The sequence below is a fragment of the Conger conger genome, chromosome 9 (genome assembly GCF_963514075.1).
Source record: "Conger conger chromosome 9, fConCon1.1, whole genome shotgun sequence".
Taxonomy (NCBI): Eukaryota; Metazoa; Chordata; class Actinopteri; order Anguilliformes; family Congridae; genus Conger; species Conger conger.
In genome coordinates this window covers 25,104,793-25,123,559 of record NC_083768.1, presented here as the reverse complement: position 1 = coordinate 25,123,559, position 18,767 = coordinate 25,104,793, and the positions used below count along the sequence as shown (strand labels likewise).

Below are 18,767 nucleotides of genomic sequence, written 5' to 3'. Positions count from 1 at the left end.
TTCTTCTGCTTTAATGGCGTGTACTTCCTCCACATCACCCACCAAGCCATTAACCCTGATTTATAAATTGAGTCCAGCCACTTTCCATGAGTTTATTTAGTACATCCACACCAGAAGCTGTTAGAGACATGGAGGCATTAGGGGTGCAGTCACACTTCACCTTTCGGTACACACACAGCCACACCACTGAAAACTTGAACCGGGCTATTTCTGTCTGTGAATGCACAAGTATTGGTATGTGGCTGTGATGTAATTATGTACAGAAGGGTTGTAATCAGACCCTAAAGCTGGCTAAGCAAAAATAAATGATTTTGTTGTTTGCCAGACCAGAAAAGGGTTATGTGGCTCTCATTTACATGAATTACATGTGATCTTATATTCTGCTACGTCTGCAAATTCAATTTTTGTTGATCCAAAAGGACATTCAAACTGTTCATTTAACATAACTTAAGTAGTGTGTTAGTACAAACTTCTTAATTAAATTTACATTCTGTATTGCAAACACACCTGAAGACATTACATGTTACATTACAAGTTATTTTGGCTGATGTTTTTCTCCAAAGCAACTTGCAGTTGATTAGACTAAGCAGGAGACAATCCCCCCAAAGCAATGCAGGGTTAAGGGCCCTGCTCAAGGGCTCAACGGCTGTGCGGATCTTACCGTGGCTACACCGGGGATCGGAACACCGACCTTGGGAGTCCCGGTCACATACCCCAACCACTACACTACTGGCGGTCCCCATCCCTGAATCAACCCTATACTACCATGGCAGTCTCTGTATTGACTGTGTGAGAGCAAGGGCATTGGGTCTGACTGCAGGGTCAGGCACTGCCCAAGGGTGTCTGACAACAGAGGCAGTGAAGCAGAAAGAGGGGGGTGTTGTATGAGAAATAGGAGGTCAAAGGCGGAGGGTCACTGAGTGTGTGAAAAGAAAAAACAGGGTATGATAGAGAAATTTGGTTCGTGTCAGAATAAGTGGGTAGATCACAGGGTGTGCATGTGAGAGGACAGAGGATGGCTGGGAGAAGGAGAAAGAGAAGGGTTTCATATGAGAAAGAGAAAGAGCGTTTCTGTGCATGTGAGATCTGGGAGAGTTCCTGTGCGTGTGTGTGCATGAGGCCTTTTGGTCATATGCAAAATTTAGGGTGTGTCTGAGTGAGTCACTGAGTGTGGTTAGTCCAATAGCACTGTACAAATATCTGTGTGTATGCAAAAAGACTTCGAGGGAGAGAGGGAGAACGATATAAAGGGAGAGAGAGGGAGAGGGCAGGGAGGGAGAGAGACACAGCTATTCTAATTTGAGTGCATTCCTGCAGCTGGGAGAGAGAGACCCGAGTCATGTATCTGGTGACCAGCTGCCAAACGGGTGGAAGGTCATGAGGAAGGGGCATAACACCTGACCTTCGGTTTCAGTACTGGCACACTACTTTCAAATACTAAAATTTCTTCATAATGAACCAATTACTCTCAAGGGACCAGTTTTTTTCTGAGATTATTACATTATACAAAACTATTTTAATTCCTATTCATCCTTCCACAGTTGGGTACCCAGTGTGCATGCTCTGGTTAAATATGACAGCCTCCATTAAATGGCTTCATGCACCACTGAGCAGGTAAGCGGAAGCTGTCTCCAGTTCTTACATGACACACGCCCGTCAGCCCTGCAGTTGGACCTTTTGCTCCAGGACAGCAGGGAGGGCTGAGGTTGCCATGGATGCCAGTTTTTAAACGGCTTTGTCCTCCAACCAATATTCAAATGCGAACACATTATTCTAAACATGCCTAAAAACACAATTGTTCCACCCCATTAGAATGTGTCAAATGTACTGAAACTGTAGAGAGATGTTGTTTTTAAACACACCTTTAATGTACATTACAACAACAAAAAAGAAATCACGAAGGGTTCATTGAAGGTTTTCCAAAGGTGCCGATTCCATTTCATTGTGTCTGTGGTTCTGTCTGTGTTAGGGTTAATGGTTACGTTTGGTTCAACTTTGAAGTTTCCATTTCAGGATCCCATACAAGTCACATTTAAGGGTCATTTGATTCAGGTTTCAGGTCTCTGACTGGGTCAGGTTTAAGCACAGTGTTTGGGTCAGGTTCTGGGATTCTGGTGTTAGTCAGATTTCAGGGTTCTGTTTACTCAGGGATAGGGGACCTTGCCACTGAAGGATAACCATGTTACAAAATCAAGGTCCCTTACAAAATCAAAAAGTATCTGTTAGAGCAGTGAACAGAACAACTTCCAAAATAGATAGCAGGTTCCAGCATGCCAGAGTCACTTACCCTTGTACATGCAGGAAAGAGATTGATTCCAAGCCCAATGCAGGCCTCTCCCTTGTACACACGCGCTCACACGCGCTCACACGCGCACACACGCGCACACACATCCCATCCCTCTCACTCCCGTTTCTTGTGACTCTTGTGTTTCTGTTTCTTCTTCTTCTTCTTCTTCTTGTCCTCTCTGCTCCCTGCCCCACTGGAAGAGCGCCCTCTCTTGGCCGGTCCCTCGTCATCGCTGTCGCTGCTGTCCGAGTCAGAGTCTGACGAGCTCTGCTTCTTCTCTTTCTTCTTCCTCTTCTTCTTTGACTTCTTCTCCTGGTTGCGGGGAAACCAACAGACATCAGCGGCTCACATTAGCTAAGATTTCAAGATTTTAAAGCTAAAGGGTCTTTAAGTGACTACGCAATGCAAGAGTAAATGCTACACTTAAAACGGCCGAATCTGAATTGGTTACAGGTGGGAAAATTTATTTAGGTCCTGACTCGTATCTGGATAGTCAAGTATCTGGATAGCAGAAAAAAAGACCTGCTGCTGTACTCATAGAATATATGATAATTTAATAACCTATGATCACTGGAGCTTTTGTACATTCCCAGATCAGAGACGACAAAAAAATCACAGTAGAATTTGTTGGGACACCAACTTTATTTACCCCATAATGTTATATTGAAAAATTAGCTATTACATTACATAGGTTATACACTGTTCTTTTAAAACAGTGTTGCAAAGAGAGCATTCGCCATTTTCTGAACTGTAATAATGGCTTTTGTGCGACCTCGTCAGCAGGTTGCAGTAATGCAAAAAACAGCCAATCTTTTACTCATGAGAAACAGGCAGGAATCAGGCAGTTTTAGTCTCTTCTTCTGCTCTGGAGGACACACAGTCACATGGGCAACAACAGGCAGAACCCTATTGGCCCAGGGGGGGGACGGTACCTTCTTCCTCTTGTGTGTCTGTTGGATGGTCAGGTTGGGAACCTCTTCCTTTACCTCCTCTTCCTCATCTGGGACCAGGCTGTACTGCAGACCAGGCTGAGAGAAGCAGTCTTTGGCAAAGTGACCTGCAAAGGTTTATACACAAGTCACCATTTGCTCACATATTATACGCTTTACACTTTTCTCTCTGACAAATACTACAGTCCGTACAAAATTATTCACACAAAGGCCCAGTATGCAGGAACGGTCAAATATCCCCCCAATAAGTGAACATACCTAATAAAACACTACACAAGAGAACAGAGGAGTGTTATATTTGCGAAAGGAGGGTGCACAAAGTACTGATAACAGGGATATGAAAAATTGTGCCACATATCATTAGAACACTATTACACTGGTCAGACTGTGCCATGCAAGTGCTGGTCCGACTGTACCGTGTAAGTGCTGGTCCGACTGTACCGTGTAAGTGCTGGTCCGACTGTACCGTGTAAGTGCTGGTCTCCCTGCCTCCCTCACACACTCACCTTTGCACCCACACTTCTTGCAGGTGGTGTTAAGAACAGCCTCTAGTGTTATTCTCTGACCGGTGTGGTCTCTGAACTGTCGCCGCCTTCTTTCATCCTGCCTGTAAAACACACAGCCATATGCACACCTGTATAACTGTATATACTGTATGTAAAACCACTAGCGTTTATCAGTGGAGTGTAATGGGTAAGGAACTGGACTTGTAACCTAAACGTTGTACGTTTGATTCTCAGTGAGGATATAGCCATTGTACCCAAATTGCTTTAGCAAATATCCAGCTACTATGTACTATGTACAAATCTGGACAAGACCGTCGGCTAAATGCCAGTAATGTGATGTAGTAACAAAAAGCACACTAGAAACGTACTCTAGATTGACGTTATTTGGATCCAGGTCTTTCCCCGTCCCTTGATTGACAGATTTCATTGAAAATGAAAGCTTAACCTTTTCGTCCTGTATCTGGAACACAAAAATAGAAAATAAACAATACAGTAACAAAAAACAATGTGCCTAAGCAGTAATCTGTGGAAGAGGCTAGAGGTACTACAGAACTCCATACTGTAATACTCAGCTGAAGGTGGTACATTTCAGTTTCAAATGACATGCCATTTCAAAAGGTACATTTGAAATGGCGATAGCGTCATAGAAATTCCAGAATTTAAAATGGACTAATCACTTAACTCTGTTTTAAAAGAAGAGTATATAACTTTTAGCTCCCTTATGAAATGTAGTCACTGTGTGAACAGCTAATTTTACAATAATGTTTTACAATCAATCATTTTTGAAAGGTATTTTTCAAGCTCTTGATTAAAAGCTTGTGAAATTTGCAATGGAAAAAATATTTGGACAGCCATTATTTTGAACTTATCTTTTTGCCTCAGCATTTTGGTACAGTAGTTCTCTTTATGAAATATATTTTACCTACCATTAATGGTGATAATTGGACACTTATATATTGACCATTAATAATATATAAGAATATATTCTGACATCATTACAATAAAACAATATATTTACTTTACATATCTGCTAAATGAAGAATAATGAATTAACAGTCGATGCTGGTGGGGCTACAGGACTTTACCTCTCTCCCAATGACCTTTATCCACACTTTCTCACCCACATCCACGATTTCAGAGGGATTCTCCACACGACAGGACGACATCTCACTCTTGTGGACAAGACCTGTCAGTGCAGGAGAGAAGCGCTTACTGCTATAGTGAGGAGACGCACTGCAGAGAGCCCCTTCAGAACACCGGCTTAAACAGGCTGGAATAACACTCTAGATAATTTAACTACGGTGTAGGTAATAGAAAAGCACAGTAAAGTGTAATAATAATAATAATAATAGTAATAATAAATTGGTACATTTGTCGAGTGCTTTTCGTGGAGTCTCAACTCTTCACATACAAATAAAATTAAGAGTAAATTAAGAAATTATTTGCTTTATTTTCTGTCATTCCCCCCCACCCCAAAGATTATATTTTAATTTATATTTAAACATACTAATGCAATGGCTTTTCATTGGCACATTTCATTGACATTAGTGCCGTAGACAAAAATTTTTTTGCCATCCTTCCTGATTTACTCTATTGTCGCATATTTGTCATACTGAATGGTTTCAGATCTTTAGACAAAATATAAGTAGACAAAGGGTAAAGACAAATACAAAGTAATTAAAAAACTTTTTCTATTATTACAATTTCATGTATTTAATGAAAAAAAAGAAGTTACACCCATATCACCCAAGTTAAAAAGTAATTTCCCTCTTTAAATGATCAACTGGCTGCACCACCTTTAGCAGCAGTAACTGCAACCAGATGCTTCCTATAATTTTCACATCACTGAGGAGGAATTTTAGCCTACTCTTCTTTGCAGAACTGCTATAGACACATTGTTAGGCGTTTGAGCAAGAACTTTTGTGTTATTGGGCCTCATGCAAGAACCACTTGGAACAAACCTGATTGGTTCTTAAATCACTTGTATGAGCCATTTAAGCTTCAGGGCTTGCTGCAATCAATCCTGGCTGTGTTTAATCAGCTGAATCTAATGATCAATTAAATTTGAGTAATTAAGGTTGTTAGCAATGTCTGCAAATATTACTTATATAAATGGGCAATTCCACAGTAATGTCAACCTGAGCATGAATAAATGAACTTACTTACTTCCCAATTAAACTTATTCTGTCCCAAACAGTCGATTGTGACCATTTTGAACAATAATAAAATGTAGGCTAACAACAGGAAAATGCTTTCAGATATTTATTAGTCCCATTACCATTGAAATCAATGCTATTTGGCAGCCATCTTGAAAACATTCAAAACCATTTTTGATTGTTTCCTCAATGTTAAAACTGACATTCAGAACCATTTCAGATGACAAAATATGTGTTGTGATAAAATTTGACTGGGAAGTCATCGATGTCACATCGATAACATTTGAAATTGGCCAGATATCTTACACGTTTATTATTATTATATTTTAAGTTTTGCCAGCCTACGTGGAGATATTTTTGTTTGATTTAAAAGGAAAATAAATTTGCCTTCTCCCTTGGACCATGGCTATAGTTTTTTTGGGGAAAAAAAGAAGAAAAAAAAAGTCGCTCAGCATACAAGCACCTGCCAACAGAATGTAATGTAAAGGGTTGTAATGTCATGCACTCATTGACACTTTTTTTTCTTACCTTGCTTTCTGCAACCAGGGATTTTCACAAAGGCTCCATATGCTGTGACAGTCGCCACCTGAAATACCAAAAAGAGTAAAGATCATAGGTTGGCAAAGACAGGGTCAGAAGAAAGGTTTGGTAAATAACGAGTACTGAATAGGGCTTACAACAGGGCTGCAGAACTCCAGTCCTCGAGGGCTAGTCTGCGTACTGGTTTTTGTTCCAACCAATTACCTTGTTTTTAATTTGCTGACGGCTCTATAAATTACCCTCCTTCAAGCCTGTACTTGAGCACAGTAAAATCCTTAGGATACAGTTGTAGCCTGCAGCTGCCAGTACTCATATACATGTCAAATAAGATATGATTGATTCAATTAAGTCATTAACACTTAATTGAAGACCAGAAGTTGGCACGAAATCCTGACACAGATTGCACTTGTTGTGCACCCCTGGCTTACAAGAACAGAAAGGTGCAGCTGATTGGGATAGAGAGGAGAGCATGAGGGCCGGGGGAATAGGGAGCAGGCAGATACTTAGACATCTTAATCTTCTGCACCAACATTGTGCCAAGTCTAGCAGTGTCAAGACCAAAATTTGCTAAATAAATCCTTTCTGTTTGAAAAGATACCATAATCCATCCATCCATCATCACCCGCTTATCCGGAGTCGGGTCACGGGGGCAGTAGGCAAAGCCGGGTATTCCAGGCGTCCCTCTCCCCAGCAACGCATTCTAGCTCCTCCTGGGGGATCCCGAGGCGTTCCCTGGCCAGGAGAGATATATAATCTCTCCAGCGGGCTCTGGGTCTCCCTCGGGGTCTCCGCCCAGTTGGACGAGCCCGGAAAACCTCCAAAGGGAGGCGCCCGGGAGGCATCCTGATCAGATGCCCGAACCACCTCAATTGGCTCCTTTCGACGCGAAGGAGCAGCGGCTCTACTCCGAGCTCCCTCCGGATGTCCGAGCTCCTCACCCTATCTCTAAGGCTGAGCCCGGCCACCCTACGGAGGAAGCTCATTTCGGCCGCTTGTATACGCGATCTCGTTCTTTCGGTCACTACCCAAAGCTCGTGACCATAGGTGAGGGTTGGGACGTAGATCGACCAGTAAATCGAGAGCTTCGCCTTCCGGCTCAGCTCCTTCTTCACCACAACAGTCCGGTGCAACGCCCGCATTACTGCTGACGCTGCACCGATCCGCCTGTCGATCTCACGCTCCCTTCTACCCTCACTCGTGAACAAGACCCCGAGATACTTGAACTCCTTCACTTGGGGCAAAGACTCGTTCCCAACCCGGAGGGAGCAATCCACCGTTTTCCGGCAGAGAACCATGGCCTCGGACTTGGAGGTGCTGACTCTCATCCCGGCCGCTTCACACTCGGCTGCAAACCGCTCCAGTGCGTGCTGAAGGTCACGGTCCGATGAAGCCAGCAGAACCACATCATCCGCAAAAAGCAGAGATGCGATTCTGAGGTCACCAAACCGGACACTCTCCTCACCTCGGCTGCGCCTTGAGATCCTGTCCATGAATACCACAAACAGGACCGGTGACAAGGGGCAACCTTGGCGGAGTCCAACACCCACCGGAAACGTGCTTGACTTTGTGCCGAGAATGCGGACACAGCTCTCACTTTGGTTATACAGGGACCTGATGGCCCCGGTACCCCATACTCCCGCAGTACACCCCACAGGGTTCCCCGGGGGACACAGTCGAAAGCCTTCTCCAAGTCCACAAAGCACATGTGGACTGGATGGGCAAACTCCCATGACCCCGCCAGCAACCCTGCCAAGGTAAAGAGCTGGTCCACGGCCAGGACGGAAGCCACATTGCTCCTCCTGAATCCGAGGTTCGACCGTCGGTCGGAGCCTCCTTTCCAGTACCCTAGAGTAAGCTTTCTCAGGGAGGCTGAGGAGTGTGATACCCCGGTTATTGGAGCACACCCTCCGGTCCCCCTTCTTGAAAATGGGGACCACCACCCCGGTCTGCCACTCTACAGGTACTGTCCCCAATCTCCACGCGACACTGAAGAGGCGTGTCAGCCAAGACAGCCCAACAATGTCCAGAGCCTTCAGCATCTCAGGGCGAATCTCATCTACACCCGGCGACTTGCCACTGAGGAGCTTTTTGACTACCTCAGCAACTTCCGCCAGGGATATAGGTGCAGATTCCCCCGAGTCTTCAGGCTCTGCCTCTTCCACAGAGGACGTGTTGTTCGGGTTCAGGAGCTCCTCGAAGTGCTCTTTCCACCGCCCAACAATAGCCCCAGTCCGGGTCTGCAGTTCTCCTCCCCTGCTGAAAACAGCCTGAGACAAGCCCTGCTTTCCCTTTCTGAGTCGTCGGATGGTTTGCCAGAACTTCCTCGAGGCCAACCGAAAGTCCTTCTCCATAGCCTCCCCGAACTCCTCCCAGATACCATAATTCAGAATTAAAATGTTTTTTTTATATAGCACCTTTATCCTGTACACTTGATGCTTCTCATTCACCCATTCATACACACACTCACACACCAAGGGCGATTGGCTGTCATGCAAGGTACCGACCAGCTCAGCCTGGTTCCCAAGCCCATCACAAGCCCAGCTCCTTAAGCTCACCCCTCAGCTCAGTTACTGAGCTGCTTCAGAGTGCTTGTTTTGGGGCGCTGCTATGCAAGGTACCAACCAGCTCGTCATGAGCATTTTTAGGGGTTAGGTGTCTTGCTAAATATGCCCTACGTGTGCGTCGTGCTTGTGAGACAGATTCAACATCTTGAACCCTGGCGCACGAGAATATTACCGTCGTGACACTACTCATTGAAATTCAGGTCACGGAGTGTCACCGGCCTGGTGGAAATTCCAGCTTGGTTCCAGGCGTTTTAAGCTTGTTCGCAAATGCTCAAACTGGAAAATGGAAACAATGCTGGCAATACCACGTCCAGTTGGTGGGCCAGCTTGGTAAACTACATACAATAGAACATCACCAAGTCCAGATGGTATACAGCTGGATCAGAAGTTGGTTCCAGATAGGTTACAATTTAGGCTGGTAGCTGGAATTTTCATCAGTGCGCGTAACGTAAGATGTGTCCCAGACCTTACCTCTCCCCGGATGATGGTGTAAAGCTGCGGTAGTTCCTCCAGATTTACCGTCTCCCTGCCCCTGTATCCATCCATCATTCTGCAAAAATAAATACAAAAACTATCTAAGCGATCACAAGATGTTAATCTGTATCGAGTTGGCTAGGCAAGTGTACGTTAGCTGACGCCAAAAACACGAACGTAAATGCATCGGATGTGTGGCATAGGAAGTAAACATTGCTGGCGTTATATGCGAATTATATGTTAACAATAGTTATCTAGCAAGATGCATTTTCCATATTCCTCTAATATATCACCGTGGGTTTTAAATTCATTCAAACTCTCTATGATTTGTTTATATTCACCCACCTGTATTCTACGACTCGCCGTTTATTAGGCTTATTGAGAATATACTTCCGGTGCAAAGAATGTTGACGAGACCGTTTGACCAATAAAAGTTCCCCTAGATGCTGTTAACCAATCAACTGCATTCTTTCAGGCGGAACTTCACGCCTCGGGATTTTTGTCTTTCGTTTGTCGTGCGGGCTTGTGTGTGTTTCACGGTTTGTCCTGTTAAAAGCAGATACATAGCATTTATTTAAAGGAACTACGGGAGATAATAACTAAGTACATCCAGTGACTGTATAACAATGATTGAGCCAAAAAAGAGGGGGGCGACCGAAATGGCAGTGGTACCCGCTGGGATCAAGAGGCCGAGGACGGAACTTGTGGCTGCGGCGCAGTCGCAGCAGCTTGTGTCGATGGTAGGGCTCGGTTGCTTTCCATTTGAGTGGGAAATTCAATCTAAACTCATGCAATCGCCAGGTGACTGGTGATGTTTTTCCAGCTATAATATGACTTGAATCCTGATGTAGTCCTGTTTGATGGTGGGTAGCCTACTAGCCTGTTATCTAACCCTCTTGTAGGAAATGGCCACAACGTAATTGTAACTCAAACAATATACAGTGGCTAAGCAGGCGCCCAACTTAGATTCAGCTATGGTAAACCATGGAAACAAAGAATTGAATAAGTTCTAACGTTATCTTGCGTTCCATACTATGTAATAAGCTCTGTGTACAAGTTCCACAAGTTACAGTATATTTCCAATAAGGTGTGCTCGTAATTGTAGTTCGTTTCTAAAGGCATTGTTCCGCTTTACTGACATTGGGTAGGACCCCTACAGGAGTCGATAAATTCCATGCATGCAGAAACCTCAGGATGTGTTCAGTAAGGGAACTGTGTCCCCTTTGTTCAGTATTCTAATCCTGTGTACATTGTGGTAACTCTCTTTCTTGTATACAGGGACCTCCCCGGAGCTCCAGCCTCCAGGCTCCCATAATGCTTCTCTCAGGTCACGAGGGAGAGGTGTACTGCTGCAAATTCCATCCCAATGGCTCAACGCTTGCCTCAGCTGGCTACGACAGACTCATCTGTGAGACTAAATTTCATTTCCCATGGTCACTTTATTGTTCCTGATCTCCTGATGCTCTCATCATTTAATGCTGCATGCTCACTTGCAATGTGCTTTACACAGCAGATGCCCCTATCCAAGGCAACTTTCAGAACTTAATCTGACATTTCCTCACTCTGTACTGCTGGATATTCTAGGACGGTGGTTCAGGTTAAGTGCCATATTCAAGGCTGCATCACAATTTCTTACTTGGGAATTAAAACTGGTTCTGGCCTCATCACAAGCCCAGCTTCTTAACTGCTGTACTACACAGGCACCTCTCAGCTTATTTACTGAGCTCCTTCAGAGTGGTTTGATTTGGTGTGCTGCCTCGCATAAGAAGACAGTCTGATTTGTCATGTAGTACCGACTGTATGTTGAACAGCACATTTTGTTTTGTCCTCAGTAATGTGGAGCGTGTACGGTGACTGTGACAACTACGCCACCCTCAAGGGACACAGTGGAGCCGTGATGGAGCTTCACTACAACACGGACGGGAGGTGAGACCGATGCTTCTCACCCGCGTGGTGAGACCGAGATGTCTCCACGAGTGTTGCGTTCTCATCGCTTGTTCTAATTCTTATTGCCGTTTACTCCATTTTCACAAGTACAGTTGAGCAATGACCCAAAGGATTTATGCAAAACATACATTCAGAACTATGTGCAGGTGAGGGGAAGTAAGAATATCATACACCCTTAACACTGTATAACAAGTAGTTCTTGAATTATTTCAGCAAATTGCATCAAGAGTGGTCAGGGTCATAGTAATTCTCTGATCTTTTTGTGCCTTTACTTGAGGCGGGGGAAATCTCAGTGCAGCTTTTTGTTTGAGTGGTCCAACGAATGTCTGCTTCGTTTTAATATGTAAAAAAAAAAAAAAAAAAAAATGTAAAAGGGAAAAATCTAATTGACCCTTCAGGTATGTACTTCAACAGGCCATTAGTAATGGAATGTTGATGGTACATTTTTGTTTTTAATCACAGTAATTTTTTAGAACTAAAAGGGCTGGCTTGCTAATGTTTCATATTGAAATTCTGACCGTTAATTTGCTTGCAAAGTCACTTGAACAGGTGCAGCCCACAAACTTTGTCACTGTGTTTACATGCAGACCAATGTTCTGTTGGGCCCAATATTCACAAATTCTGAATAAGGTACTCTCTTTAAAGCACTTTATGGAAATGGCATCTTCAGAATGTCAGAATTCCAAAATGCAGATTTCCTAAATGGAACAGGTGCGATATTTCAGTAATGTTATGTTAGTGAAACGTTTAGTCCTTACTAGTCATGTAAACAGCTTGAATTCGCAAAACATTTTAAATGATTGGCTTCAATGTGTGCATGTACGTGGCTGCTTTACAGCAATGACAGGTGTTCAGAAATAAATTGACTATGAAAATGTATCTCTCACCAGTCTGTGTGATGAGCTTTCATCCACTCATTTCTGGTTTTTGGATTTTTGCCATTGAGTGGAGGAATTTAGCAAAGCAATACTAATTTGTTTTAAAAAGGATGATGAGAGAAAATATTGCTCAAACTCAAAGCACCCATGCTAACGTTCTCCCTATCGGTTAGAAAATGGAACATCTATGCAGTCCAAAGAAAAGCCGAATGAACAGTGCATCTATTTACATGATGACAGATTATTAAGAGTGTGTATTCCATTTCAGCTAACCTTTTTGCTCTGGCTTTCATATCGTCTCCTAATCTGCAGCTGGCCATGTCCACTCCTCGCCCCTGGCTCTAAAGACCAGCCTTTCATTTTATATGTACAGTGGTGTGAAAAAGTGTTTGCCCCCTTCCTGATTTCTTCTTCTTATTATTATTATTTTTTTTGCATGTTTGTCACACTTAAATGTTTCAGATCATCAAACAAATATTAGTCAAAGTAAACACAAAATGCAGTTTTTAAATGAAGGTTTTTATTATTAAGGGAGAAAAAAAATCCAAACCTGCATGGCCCTGTGTGGAAAAAGTGATTGCCCCCTAAACCTAATAACTGGTTGGGCCACCCTTAGCAGCAACAACTGCAATCAAGCGTTTGCAATAACTTGCAATGAGTCTCTTACAGCACTGTGGAGGAATTTTGGCCCACTCATCTTCGCAGAATTGTTGTAATTCAGCCACATTGGAGGGTTTTCAAGCATGAACCGCCTTTTTAAGGTCATGCCACAGCATCTCAATAGGATTCAGGTCAGGACTTTGACTAGGCCACTCCAAAGTCTTCATTTTTTTTTTTCTTCAGCCATTCAGAGGTGGACTTGCTGGTGTGTTTTGGATCATTGTCCTGCTGCAGAACCCAAGTTCGTTTCAGCTTGAGGTCACGAACAGATGGCCGGACATTCTCCTTCAGGATTTTTTGGTAGACAGCAGAATTCATGGTTCCATTTATCACAGCATGTCTTCCAGGTCCTGAAGCAGCAAAACAGCCCCAGACAATCACACTACCACCACCATATTTTACTGTTGGTATGATGTTCTTTTTCTGAAATGCGGTGTTACTTTTACGCCAGATGTAATGGGACACACACCTTCCGAAAAGTTCAACTTTTGTCTCGTCAGACCAGAGTATTTTCCCAAAAGTCTTGGGGAACATCAAGATGTTTTCTGGCAAAATTGAGACGAGCCTTAATGTTCTTTTTGCACAGCAGTGGTTTTCGTCTTGGAACTCTGCCATGCAGGCCATTTTTGATGGTCTCTTTCTTATGGTGGAGTCATGAACACTGACCTTAACTGAGGCAAGTGAGGCCTGCAGTTCTTCGGATGTTGTTGTGGGGTCTTTTGTGACCTCCTGGATGAGTCGTCGCTGCGCTCTTGGGGTAATTTTGGTCGGCCAGCCACTCCTGGGAAGGTTCATCACTGTTCCATGTTTTCGCCATTTGTGGATAATGGCTCTCACTGTGGTTCGCTGGAGTCCCAAAGCTTTAGAAATGGCTTTATAACCTTTTCCAGACTGATAGATCTCAATTACTTTATTTCTCATTTGTTCCTGAATTTCTTTAGATCTCAGCATGATGTCTAGCTTTTGAGGATCATTTGGTCTACTTTGTCAGGCAGGTCCTATTTATGATCCTATGATCTGAAACATTTAAGTGTGACAAACATGCAAAAAATAAGAAATCAGGAAGGGGGGCAAACACCTTTTTCACACCACAGTATGTTTTCTGTGAGCTAAAGGGGTGGAGGCCGCAGATAAGTGGTTTAAGAGAGCTTTGCATTTTGAGTGTGGTTTTCTCCTCAAATGGCTTTGAGCGGCACGGTTGGAGCGAGATGAATCGCCGTTCTAAACGAGCTTCCCCTCTTCGTCCTGCAGCCTCCTGTTCTCCGCCTCCACGGATAAGACGGTGGCGGTATGGGACAGCGAGACGGGCGAGCGAATCAAACGGCTGAAAGGCCACACCTCCTTCGTTAACTCCTGCTACCCCGCGCGGAGGGGCCCTCAGGTGGTCTGCACGGGCAGCGACGATGGCACCGTTAAGGTAAGCGCCATGTCACACCGGGGCGGCTTCGACATCGCCCAGGAGCGGATTTGGACTCGGAGGCAGGTTTGATTGGTTTGCTCTGTGTGCACAGCTGTGGGACATCAGGAAGAAGGCGTCTGTCCACACCTTTCAGAACACTTACCAGGTACTGGCCGTCACCTTCAACGACACCAGTGACCAGATCATCTCCGGGGGCATCGACAACGACATCAAGGTATGCGGCGCTGCATTTGCAATTCAGAACTTCTGGAAACCATATCTAGGCCAAATGTATGTAAATCATCCCGTGCAACTCCCCACATTGTGATGAAATTTGAACTTTGACAGTGCTCAGCAAAACGTGTTATGAACCAAAATGTATAGTCATATGAAAGAAGAATGTTTCTTGAATTTAAGAAACCTTCTCCCCTAAGAATCTTGTTCTCTCTCCTTTTTTCTTTTTCTCTCCATTCTTATTTTCATCTCTCTTCTCTTATCTCTATGTCCTTCATTTTCTCTTTCCCTCCCCCAATTTTCTCTGTCTCTCAGGTGTGGGACCTGAGGCAGAATAAGCTGATCTACACCATGCACGGTCACGGAGACTCTCTGACAGGGCTCAGTCTCAGCTCAGAGGGCTCCTACCTGCTGTCCAACTCCATGGACAACACAGGTGAGCTTTCAGTCTGGCTGCTTCTGCTTCCAGCCCAGGCCCTGTTCTGCTCTGACCATTCCTGTCTGTGTCTGCCTCAGTGCGCATCTGGGATGTCCGCCCCTTCGCTCCCAAGGAGAGGTGCGTCAAGATCTTCCAGGGGAACATCCACAATTTCGAAAAGGTGATTATATGTTTCTTAAGGCCAGTCTAAAAAATAAATAAATCCTGGAACCCACAGTCCTCTGAAGGGCAAGACTATTTTCTCAGTTTCTGAAAAGAAAAGTCGTCTTTCAGAAACAACAACAATCGTCTTTCAGAAACAACAACAAACGATATGTTTTGACCAAATTCATCCTCGGTGTCATGTAAATATTCTGAAATACACGTTTTGGTGGAGCAGCTTAAGGGGTTAGCCATGTCTATTAAAACACAAGTGTTCTACACTATTTCAAGATATGGAGGTGTAATACAAGACTGTAGTACTAAACATCTATACTGAAGATTAAATCCATCAAAAACTCATAAAATCAGTGAGCGGGAAAACAATTGAAGCGTATACAATCTGAATAATCAAGGTCGACGTTATTTTATATGAAGATGGTATTACCCATGGAAGCAAGCGTTTGACAAGTAACATGGTTTTATTAAATTACATTCGTTTAGCAGATGCTCTTATCCAGAGCGGTTTACAATTTAGGGGGAACCTTTGTGCATTCACCTGATTAATAAGTGCAATAGTACCAGGCCTGGTTAACAACATTCCACGATCAACCAGCAAAGGTTTGACATCACTAAAGCAAGTTAACTATGTAAACCAGGAATGTACAGATTCTAAGTGCCATAAAAATGTAGTCTAAAACCATAAAATACCTTAACCAGCATTAGTATAGGAGGTTGTGGCAAATGATTAATCTGTCCTGACCACTTTAGGAAGTTATGATTCAAGTTTCATAATCTCCGCTGCATAGATCATGTCTCAAGCTGTGAAGTCTTGCTGAATCATTTTTTCTTGTAGCTTAACTAATTATACACACAGTTTGATTTGCTTTATAATGTTTGTTTTAATATGTCTGTTCTGTAAGCCTGTAAGTGAGGGCCACCCTCGCTGATCTTCCGGGATTTAAATAGAGGTGAATTGAACTAAAAGCACAGTACAGGGACGGAGGAGATGGCACTCTTATTTCCTGCTCTGTGGCTCAGTTCTGACTCTTCATTTCCCTGTAGAACCTCCTGAGGTGCTCCTGGTCAACAGATGGAAGCAAAATAGCAGCAGGCTCTGCTGACAGGTGAGTGAGGCACCATCTCTGAAGGGCGCACACATCCTCTCCTGTGCCATAGATGTGCGTACACAACCGTGCTGCTGTTGGGTTGTTGCAGGGTGTGTGTGCTGCAGGTATGTGTGTACTGTGTGTGTGTGCGCTCTAGCTTTGTGTGTATAGTCATGTTTACATGTGCATGGTTATGCTGCGGGTATTTGTGTACAGTTGTGTTTATGTGTGTGGTTGTGCTCCATTGAGTTCAACAGGAAAATTTGTCAGGAGGAACAATTATTTTCATATCTACTGCATATCTGGCAGCAGCACTGTGGTTTGAGGCTCATTTGATTCTTGGATCCTTGATGACTTAAAGCCATTTAGCCAACAAATATGTTCCATACTGTGTCAGCATAATTTTCAGCTGAATCTATTCCCACCCCCCAACTCCCTTAGAGATCCATTCAAATGCAAAGATTATAGTATTGCCTATAAGACAACCTGAAAATAAGATATCCAGACTGAGGATATTGATAGGTCAGACATCAAGAAGTCATGGAATGCAAAGGATATACAACAAAATACGAAACATGACTACTTTCATTTACATAACATTGCTGCGTCCCAAACATTATGGTGCTCTGAAATGGAGGGACTATGTATAAACATTGCTGAAATTTCTACATAGTGAATCCAAAATGAATAAAATTGCCCTTTATTAAAATCACTGTAGGGTGTCTCGGTGGCGCAGCCTGTAGAGCAGTGACCGCATGCTCATTGCGAGCCGCGACATCGGCGGTTCGAATCCGACCGTCCGACATTTGTCGCATGTCTTCCCCTCTCTCTCGCTCCTATTCTTCCTGTCTCTCTATACTATATACTGTCCAATAAAGCTGAAAAAGGGCCTAAAAAAAAAATCTTAAAAAAAAAAAAAAAAAAGTCACTGTGCACTTTAACCACATGCGATTTAATTATTACAAATCTCAAATTGTGGAGTATAGAGGCAGGTAAATAAATGATACGTCTTTGTCCCAAACATTATGGAGGGCCCTGTATGTGTATGCAGTCCTGTTTACGTGTGTGGTTGTGGCGCAGGTATGTGTACGTGTGGGACACCACCTCCCGGAGGATCCTGTATAAACTACCCGGACATGCTGGCTCTGTGAACGAAGTGGCATTCCACCCTGACGAGCCCATCGGTGAGATTACATTACATTACATTACATTACATTATTGGCATTTGGCAGACGCTCTTATCCAGAGCGACATACAGTTGATTAGACTAAGCAGGAGACAATCCTCCCCTGGAGCAATGCAGGGTTAAGGGCCTTGCTCAAGGGCCCAACGGCTGTGCGGATCTTATCGTGGCTACACCAGGATTAGAACCACCGACCTTGTGTGTCCCAGTCATTTACCTTAACCACTATGCTACAGATCCGATCATTATTATTCTCTCCCTCCCAATCTTCCCCCTCTGCTTTCATCCAGCACTCCCTTTCACTCTTTTACACTCATTCCATTCTTTCTCCAGCTGTGTCCTCTCTCTCCCCCTCTCTCCAAAATGTATATTTCATGCCTATAAGCTGATGTGTAGCTCAGAGGTCAGAGATTGCCCCTGACTTTGAATCATTGCTGGAGTCTTCTTCTCATGCTTTTGAGCAAAGCCCTTATTTGAAGTGGCCCCAGCTTCACAGAGGGCTGTACGATGCAAGGAGCATGTGATCCAAGTGCACCATGTAACGCTATGTATTTGTAAAATGGCCCCTGCAAAACATTACTGCAGTTACTGCTTAGTTATACAAACTATTTTGTATAACTGTTAAGTCCAAAATATTGCATAATACTGCAATAATTAGTGACTACAATTCAACTGCAGTTGTTTTTTGTAAGGGGTATATGACCATATAACCGTACGTCCTCTCTCCTCACAGTTCTGTCTGGCTCCAGTGATAAGCGCCTCTACATGGGCGAGATCCAGTAAGGGTGCACAAATTCACAGCTGGAACCAGCAAGTCTGGCGGCAGGTCCCAAGCAACATACGGCCTCCCAGACTGCTTCATAACCCGGCTGTGAAGAGACGCAATGTCGCCCTGTTGGAGCTACGCTGTAGCATTCTCTGCCTGTAAAGGCACTCCTAACGGGGAGGGTCAGCAGATCAACTGGGTTCAGGGGTTCATAGTGAATGCTAAACGAGTGCGGTGTGTCCGCACACACACACACACACACACACACACACACACACACACACACAGTTTTGTCACAGAGTTTGTCCGTTGACTCAGTATTGCTGACCCCCTCCCATCCCACTTTCCCCTCCGTGACTTTGCTTCCTGGGGAGTGGACTTCAGGCCTTGAAAAGAAGAAACCTGCAATTCAGGGCTTATTTTTTATTGTATTGCGGTTTTTTTTACAATTACATAATTTTTAAAAGTGTCATGGTTCTGGAGAATTTTTTCATTTGCTTTTAGGTTTCTCAAAATAAAATCACTCTGTTCATTATG

General features: G+C 43.8%; 2 protein-coding genes across 3 annotated transcripts; one reads left to right on the top strand and one right to left on the bottom strand.

The window, feature by feature from the left end:
• Positions 1-1,846: 1,846 nt before the first annotated feature.
• On the bottom strand, positions 1,847-9,890 carry zcchc17 (zinc finger, CCHC domain containing 17). 2 transcript variants are annotated; one of them, XM_061254745.1, is made up of 8 exons: positions 9,823-9,890; positions 9,475-9,553; positions 6,428-6,485; positions 4,829-4,929; positions 4,112-4,203; positions 3,744-3,844; positions 3,220-3,344; positions 1,847-2,599 (listed from the first exon to the last, which is right to left on the bottom strand). In XM_061254745.1, the coding sequence occupies exons 2-8, from the start codon at positions 9,550-9,552 to the stop codon at positions 2,402-2,404; spliced, it is 753 nt and encodes a 250-aa protein (XP_061110729.1). In that variant the 5' UTR covers position 9,553; positions 9,823-9,890; the 3' UTR covers positions 1,847-2,401. The 2 variants fall into 2 exon arrangements, with proteins under 2 accessions (XP_061110729.1, XP_061110730.1); XM_061254746.1 differs by lacking the exon at positions 9,823-9,890 and having other exon boundaries at positions 9,475-9,803.
• A 67-nt stretch (positions 9,891-9,957) lies between these two features.
• Positions 9,958-18,765, top strand: snrnp40 (small nuclear ribonucleoprotein 40 (U5)). The gene is made up of 10 exons (XM_061255422.1): positions 9,958-10,217; positions 10,756-10,885; positions 11,310-11,403; positions 14,214-14,379; positions 14,474-14,596; positions 14,911-15,031; positions 15,112-15,194; positions 16,238-16,299; positions 17,362-17,465; positions 18,198-18,765. Exons 1-10 carry the CDS (start codon positions 10,104-10,106, stop codon positions 18,245-18,247), a joined length of 1,047 nt encoding a protein of 348 aa, XP_061111406.1. The 5' UTR covers positions 9,958-10,103; the 3' UTR covers positions 18,248-18,765.
• The last annotated feature ends 2 nt before the right edge of the window (positions 18,766-18,767 follow it).

What these genes read in the sequence shown, in the direction of transcription:
- zcchc17 (XM_061254745.1), bottom strand. Translation starts at nt 9,552, where the DNA reads ATGATGGATGGATACAGGGGCAGGGAGACGGTAAATCTGGAGGAACTA. An exon ending in ACACCATCATCCGGGGAGAG is followed by an intron (nt 6,486 to 9,474) that starts GTAAGGTCTGGG and finishes TTGGTATTTCAG; the next exon opens with GTGGCGACTGTCACAGCATA. An exon ending in AGACACACAAGAGGAAGAAG is followed by an intron (nt 2,600 to 3,219) that starts GTACCGTCCCCC and finishes CCCCGCAACCAG; the next exon opens with GAGAAGAAGTCAAAGAAGAA.
- snrnp40 (XM_061255422.1), top strand. Translation starts at nt 10,104, where the DNA reads ATGATTGAGCCAAAAAAGAGGGGGGCGACCGAAATGGCAGTGGTACCC. An exon ending in TGGCTACGACAGACTCATCT is followed by an intron (nt 10,886 to 11,309) that starts GTGAGACTAAAT and finishes TTTTGTCCTCAG; the next exon opens with TAATGTGGAGCGTGTACGGT. An exon ending in CAACTCCATGGACAACACAG is followed by an intron (nt 15,032 to 15,111) that starts GTGAGCTTTCAG and finishes TGTCTGCCTCAG; the next exon opens with TGCGCATCTGGGATGTCCGC.